This window comes from Trachymyrmex septentrionalis, unplaced genomic scaffold (genome assembly GCF_001594115.1).
Source record: "Trachymyrmex septentrionalis isolate Tsep2-gDNA-1 unplaced genomic scaffold, Tsep1.0 scaffold87, whole genome shotgun sequence".
Lineage (NCBI taxonomy): Eukaryota > Metazoa > Arthropoda > Insecta > Hymenoptera > Formicidae > Trachymyrmex > Trachymyrmex septentrionalis.
In genome coordinates, this window is record NW_017306059.1 from 2,097,675 (window position 1) to 2,104,472 (window position 6,798).

At 28.6% G+C, this 6,798-nt stretch overlaps 3 protein-coding genes across 5 annotated transcripts; 1 reads left to right on the forward strand and 2 right to left on the reverse strand.

Moving 5' to 3' along the window:
• Positions 1-163: 163 nt before the first annotated feature.
• Positions 164-2,569, reverse strand: LOC108755470 (mitochondrial inner membrane protease ATP23 homolog). Of its 2 annotated transcripts, none has more exons than XM_018498492.1 (6): positions 2,469-2,569; positions 1,386-1,598; positions 1,136-1,181; positions 929-1,010; positions 543-767; positions 164-415 (listed from the first exon to the last, which is right to left on the reverse strand). In XM_018498492.1, the coding sequence occupies exons 1-6, from the start codon at positions 2,554-2,556 to the stop codon at positions 218-220; spliced, it is 852 nt and encodes a 283-aa protein (XP_018353994.1). In that variant the 5' UTR covers positions 2,557-2,569; the 3' UTR covers positions 164-217. The 2 variants fall into 2 exon arrangements, with proteins under 2 accessions (XP_018353994.1, XP_018353995.1); XM_018498493.1 differs by lacking the exon at positions 2,469-2,569 and adding an exon at positions 1,730-1,915 and having other exon boundaries at positions 218-415; positions 1,386-1,642.
• Positions 2,570-2,572: 3 nt separating this feature from the next.
• LOC108755472 (translocon-associated protein subunit delta) lies at positions 2,573-3,575 on the forward strand. Of its 2 annotated transcripts, XM_018498496.1 has the most exons (3): positions 2,573-2,647; positions 2,723-2,974; positions 3,278-3,575. In XM_018498496.1, exons 2-3 carry the CDS (start codon positions 2,726-2,728, stop codon positions 3,536-3,538), a joined length of 510 nt encoding a protein of 169 aa, XP_018353998.1. In that variant the 5' UTR covers positions 2,573-2,647; positions 2,723-2,725; the 3' UTR covers positions 3,539-3,575. The 2 variants fall into 2 exon arrangements, with proteins under 2 accessions (XP_018353998.1, XP_018353997.1); XM_018498495.1 differs by having other exon boundaries at positions 2,626-2,974.
• A 416-nt stretch (positions 3,576-3,991) lies between these two features.
• LOC108755323 (proteasome assembly chaperone 2-like) lies at positions 3,992-5,552 on the reverse strand. The gene is made up of 2 exons (XM_018498252.1): positions 4,528-5,552; positions 3,992-4,456 (listed from the first exon to the last, which is right to left on the reverse strand). Exons 1-2 carry the CDS (start codon positions 4,858-4,860, stop codon positions 4,049-4,051), a joined length of 741 nt encoding a protein of 246 aa, XP_018353754.1. The 5' UTR covers positions 4,861-5,552; the 3' UTR covers positions 3,992-4,048.
• Positions 5,553-6,798: the final 1,246 nt, after the last annotated feature.

Here is a 6,798-nt window from a genome sequence, read left to right on the forward strand (position 1 = left end):
TATATATATATATATATAAGTACATACACAAAATTATTAAAATAACTTTTCTATGCTTTTGCTATGAAAAAAACAATGACTAAATGTGGATAAAAAATAGAATTTATCATATGATGTTAATTTTAATAAATACTAGTAAATATAATCAAACAAAATATGTATCTATTATTGCATTTATACTATTATGTATAATTGTTTCATACAATTTTTTAAATATTTACACGTCATATCCATATAAATGTCCTTCCGCATATGCTCTCGGCATATCAAATGAATTTCTACGAATTCTTCTGCCAATTGGTTCTAAATCATTATAACACTTTGTAAAAACTCTCTCTATAGCTGCTTCTGCAACTTCTTTTGATACTTTGTGCACAGCCATTACTGACAGTAATGCTTTATGCTTTACACAATTCTGTATAAAAACATAAAATTTGAAATTAGAAATAACGCTCATATAAGAATAAATATATTCTAAAAGAAAGAAAAAGGAAAGATATATAATCACTCAAATCAATCTCTTAAAATCTGATAATATCTACCTGATGTGTTGCTTTTATATTAATAAAAGACGAATCGCCTTGTAACAGTGAACTCATAAAACTACAGTGTCCAAGATTTGCTGCTCTAATTTCTGTACAGGCTAGATGATCAATATTTTTCACATCTAACTTATTACGGCAGTAATCAAACATATGAATCATTTCATGTAGAAGAACTGCTCGAACCATGTTTTCATTATATGCTGAATTTTGACAGATAACTATCTGTAAAGAAAATAATTTTGTATATAGCATGCATAATTATGGTTAATGTACAGCAAATTAAAAGAATCTATTTCTTATAGAAATATAATACAAAATATTTCATTAGTAAAACATTTAGCAACCCAAAGAAATTTAGCCAAGCAATTTGGAAAAGTATTTACCTGATTAAATTCTGAATCATATCCACCAGTTACAATTGGATTACACACTTCACAAGAAATATGTCGTCGAATATCTACTTCACTGAAATATCAATAATAATAATAATAATCTAATAAATAATGTCTAATAATAGTCTAATAAACAATAATGAAATAAAAATATAGATTTATACATAATATATATATCATAAAAAATAAATTACAAACCATCCAGAACTCCTCAATGCTCCCATCATAAGTTTTATTATAGGACCTAGAAATGATATATAAATAATGAAAAAAATGAGATTAAATTTAATTATATCAAAAACAAAAAATAAAATAATAAATGTTATATTTATATACAATACAAGCAAATTAAATTAATACATAAATTCTATTAATAAGGCATCAAAAGTAAGTTTGCGAAGAACACTTTAATTTTTATTTTTTCTTATATAAATAAGAGATATCTTACTTTCTTTTATACATTTATAAACATTGTTTTCGCATCGATTTTTGTCTAATGATTCACGTCCCTCAGCGCCAAGTAAATACTTAAACCAACTGTGCTGAAATTTTCTTCCTCTCCTTTCTGGATACATATCAGATCCCCATAAATCTTCATTATCCAAGGCTGCTCCTTGGCTAATACCACTTTCATCCTTTTTCCCTTCATTCTCATTCTTAACTTTCATAGTCGCAAATAGGAAAATTGATACGATAGAAATAAATCTGAATAAATAAATATTAATCACATTAAAATTTATTATACTATCAGTCAAATATTTTCATGCAAATAATGCATGTGTATCAATGTACATTTTCTAATTTGAGGTTATGGCGAATTACATCATCTCACGTGGTTCACTGAGGTGCGTTCCAAAACTTGACTCTATTAACTCCGAATATTTTTCTTTATTCAACATTCAGTGACCAACAAGGATAAAATGATATTCGAGTTGACAGAGTTGAATTTTGGAACGCAACCCTAGACACAGTCGTGAAACTACGTGATCACAATTGTAGCCGAACAATTGATAAATATTTAGAATTTTAGAATACAATTAAACAGAATTGGAAAAATTAGTTTATAAGTTGCTCACATATCTTATTTTTTAGGTTACCTTATACGTATTTATTTTTTAGAAATTAAGTACAAAAATTCGGGTACTTTATTTGTCGTTATATTATTATGTTTTATTTGTTCAAACTTCGTATTACTTTTTATAATTAATTTTTATAATATTTAACACATGTAAGGTAATACATAATATGTAAAAAATAACTTTTCATCCCTGCAATTAAATGTAATTGAATGATTAGATTCAAAAGCATGAATTCATTATATTCAACTATTATTCATTAGCAATGTAAATTATAAAATAGTCGAGAAAATAGTACTTTAAAAAAGTATAAATAGAAAAAAAATTGGGCAATACTCGATATTATCTCTATTATCTTAAATTGAGGTGAAAATCAGAATGTGAGCAAATTCAGAATATTTAAAATACTTAATTCAGAATATTTATAATTTTATTGGCCTAAAAAATTTGCTCACATTTATAATTTCTCCTTCGTTTTAAAAAAATAAATCGATTCCCAGATGAACACTTTTCACGTTTGTTCACCAGACGGCGTGTCGACATGTAAGCGTTGCGTGTATCGACGTGGCATGTTAGGTCGGTAGGTGGCCGGTTGGAATTATATTATTGGCATACTTGGCGCACGTTGGAACTGTTGGAAGGCGCACATTCCAACCAATATTCATCATAAACAGTTGTTAAAATTGTTGGAAAGAACATCAAAACTTCCAAGATGAACAAAGTTTTTTTCTTGTGCGCGTTAACGAGTTTCATTTCTGTGGCTTTCGCTGAAACTTGTCAAAAACCTGAGATTGTCGCATCATCATATGTGACGGAAGATGCTACAGTCCTCACGAATGTCGCTTTTACCATGCAGTTCGTGTTGAAGTGCAACAACGGTGTAAAAGGAATCAGTTTGTATGCCGAAGTCGAGGGCAAGACATTGCCAGCAGTCAGACTGAGCGCCGATAATAAATATCAGGTAATATATACACATACTTTTTAACATTGCTTATCTTAACATAAGTGAATCAAATATACATTTGAATTATACAAAAATTATAAATTAAATGTGCGACAAATCGAATAAAAATAATAACATTTAGAGATATTTAATAATTTACTTATTTCGACTTCAAATTGTTAATTGAATATTGAATTTGAAATTATCTAACTTCTTCTAGTACTTAAATAAAAATCATCAATGATAACACGATATTCTGATTAACATGAAAGTCATCAATGATAATTTAATACTCATGAAACTATTTTGCCTGTGCTATAGATATCCTGGACAGAAGATATCAAGAAAGCAAGGTCTGGTGATTATTATATAAAACTATATGACGAGGAAAAATATGTCGCTGTTCGTAAAGCAATAAGGAATGGAGAAGATCCTGATAGTGTAAATCCCTTAGCAGTAGTTGTTCTAAATAATCCGGGAATTTTCCTCGGTCCTTGGGTTAACTCTGAATTCTTAGCCGCTCTCTTAGCTATTCTTGTATCCTATTCGGCATTTTCTGCAAAATACAAACTTCTAGCGTAGAATATTTTTTGTTATTAAAAAATAAACATTAATAAAATATTTGAATAAGTATTATTTTTCTTAGAAATAAAATTTAACAAAATAAAAATTATTTGTATATTTTTATATATTCAAATTAAAGAAGTTAAATTATACATTACATTATGTACATAGGATGCGTTTTACTTGGTGCTCACAAAACTCATATCAATTTCTTGTTTAATATTTGGTAAACAAAAAGGAAATGATTGCAAGAGTGTTGCGAGCGCAAGTGAAATAAAGCTATAAGCTTTTACTACAATTTACTGCATTCACATCTAAACCATAAGGAATTAAGTTTTTTTAAACATATATCGTTAGTTATTTTTTTTTATATATATAAATACTATAATATTTTTCATATAAATTATATGAAAAATGTTCTAAATTATATATTACATTCAAATATTACATCAATACACTTGTATACCCATAGAAAAAATATTATTATTTTAAGATTAACAAAATAGTACAAAATATATCCAGATACAATCAATACATATCCTGTGATGGTGGCTTCCCAAATAAGTGTTTCCAAGATGGTGGATACTTCAAATTACTACTGCTTGTTCCTAATATACATATCCATTGATTTAAATAGCACACCAGAGCTATTGCGTCTTCTATATTATCCCCTTCAGAACAGAATTTGAACAAGATAGCACAAGGAATGTCAGCATTGGACAGAAAGTTAAAGATGCTTTTAGCAAATCCACCCCCTGGTATCTGCAATCTTTCTTCTCCAGTCACGTCTTTTGATTTATGCGGAATCCAGTTGAGGTCATCAAAGAGTTTACCAGTCTGAGACTGTATATTAGGAGAGGCAACATATCTCAACTTAAGATGCTGCGGTTGGACTTCTCTTTTCGCATAATCATGACTGCTTGCAAGAATTATTACCTGTGAAAAAAAATTTCGTAAAATAAAGATAATTGCAATATTATTAAAAGCGTACAGAATTAAAATATTACTTTAGCTATTTTTCTCTCAGTGACAAATTGCGTAATTTCGTTGAAAAATTCTAAAAGTTCGCCAACATACGGCGATCGGATCTGTATAACGACAATACGTTCCTTGATCCCCGCGTAAATATCAATCGCCGTGATAAGCTCATTCGAATGCTCATGATAAGCGTTTGCGCCAACGATAGGTATGAATGACGCGCTAAAAATTTGACCGACTTTTGGAAGGTTAAGATTCGAAATGAGTAAGTCAACAGACAGTTGTCCAACGTTTCCGACCGCTACCGATGGTAAGATGAGCGTATAATTCTCCAAATCAATATCCTGCGTCAATTTAATCATTTTCACATTTAATAATTTACTATTTTAGAACTGAAATATGAGGTAAATATTACAAGGCAATATGTCACACATCAATACTCGACACACAACCGGTAATGCATAAGTGCGAGTTTACATGCACTTCATGCACTGTATTGATAATAGGTCTGTCGCGTTGCTTGCACTTTTTGCACTTAGCATCTTCGTTCTCTCTTTACAACGCCTAAATGAATATATATTTTCTAGAATTTGAAAGAGATGAGAAACAAGTTGAACCTCGGTTAAGACTTATCTGTGAGTTGTGAAACTGGGTCTAACACTCATATTCATAGTCAGGCCTTATATATAAGGCTTCCTTAAATTTATCTTCAGATACTCTACGAATTATTTCATTGGCTACTGAGCATCTAAAGATAAATTTAAGGAACCCTTATATAAGTACAAAATCTGACTATGAATACGGGCATAAGTCTTGCTGTTGGCTATTTTGGTGATAAAGTTAATCGACGGATAAGTTTAACTGACGTTAGTGAAACTGGCCCCGAATGAGCATAATTAGTTTTTACTTGTGGATTAATCAATCATGTTTAATTGTTTGGCAAGTATATCTACCTGCTTTGCTAAATTGAATTCGCTCAATATAAACTGTGCATTTTTTTTAATTTTTTTTTTTACTTTTAATACTATGCAATAAGATATATTACAATAAAATTACTTGTACATCTTTCAGATAATCTGGCAAAAATAAAATTGCTTGTAGAGGCCCTCCACCACCCCCGCCAATTCTAATCGGCGGTCCTCTTTGGACTATAGGAATGGAAATAATGCATTAGTTGTAAATATCGTTATCATTACTTTTTTATAGTAACGATTTGGTAACGTTACAATGTTTTATAACGGTAACTAAAACTAAAATTGGGAAAATTATTTTTGAAAAGTAATTTGTTATTAATAACTCATTATGAATTATTTATTGAAAAAGATACGTAACTCATTATTTTATTAGTAAAAAGGTAAAAAGTAGTGCGTTACACTAATATGTTACTCGTTACTCGCTATTATATAACGACAAATGTAACGAATTATTTTTTCAATAAACAAATGTAACGAATTACTTTTCAAAAATGGCTTTTTCAATCCTGATGCTAGTTATTATCGTTTTAAAAAATTGCAACATTATTACAAAAAAAAATCGTTATTATAAAAAGTAATAGTAATGCAAGTAGCATTTCCATTCCTACTTTGGACACATATCTTTTTCATTTTTTAATTTAATATTTTTCATTTATACAATTTCTTTTATATCAAAATACAATGCATGTAATATTAATTATAATTTAAGAAATAAAATTACAAATATATAAATAGTTAAGCCTTTATAAGGTTACTCCGCATATTTACCATCAATACCATAGTATAATACAATACTTATTATGCAGCCTAAGATTTCACAATTTCCTTTTTATAAATGAAGTGATATTTTAAATTAATTTAAATTCAAATTTTATTCAATAAAAACGGATCAACCTTATAGAAGCCCTCCACCACCCCCGCCGATTCCGATCGGCGGTCTTCTTTTCATGATATATTGGCGGCATTCAGCAGAGAAAGCAGCATTACAACTGTTATAAAATTCTTCAATATAATTGATTTACACATTTAGATCCATAAAGAATCAAAAGCAAGAACCATTGTATTGAAGAATTTTACAGTTGCAAAACTGCTTTCTCTGCTGAATGCAGCTACTGTTTCACATTTTTATTATTTACATTATTTTACATACAATTTATTTGATATCAAAATACAATGTATAATAATAACAATTAATAAAATATGTTCAGACTATAAAATATCAAATTACAATACATAATAGTTCAATCAAATAATTTTATAAGACTATTCTGCTTTTATCGAATATCATTATTTATCAGTTATATATTTTATTTGAACTATATTTTA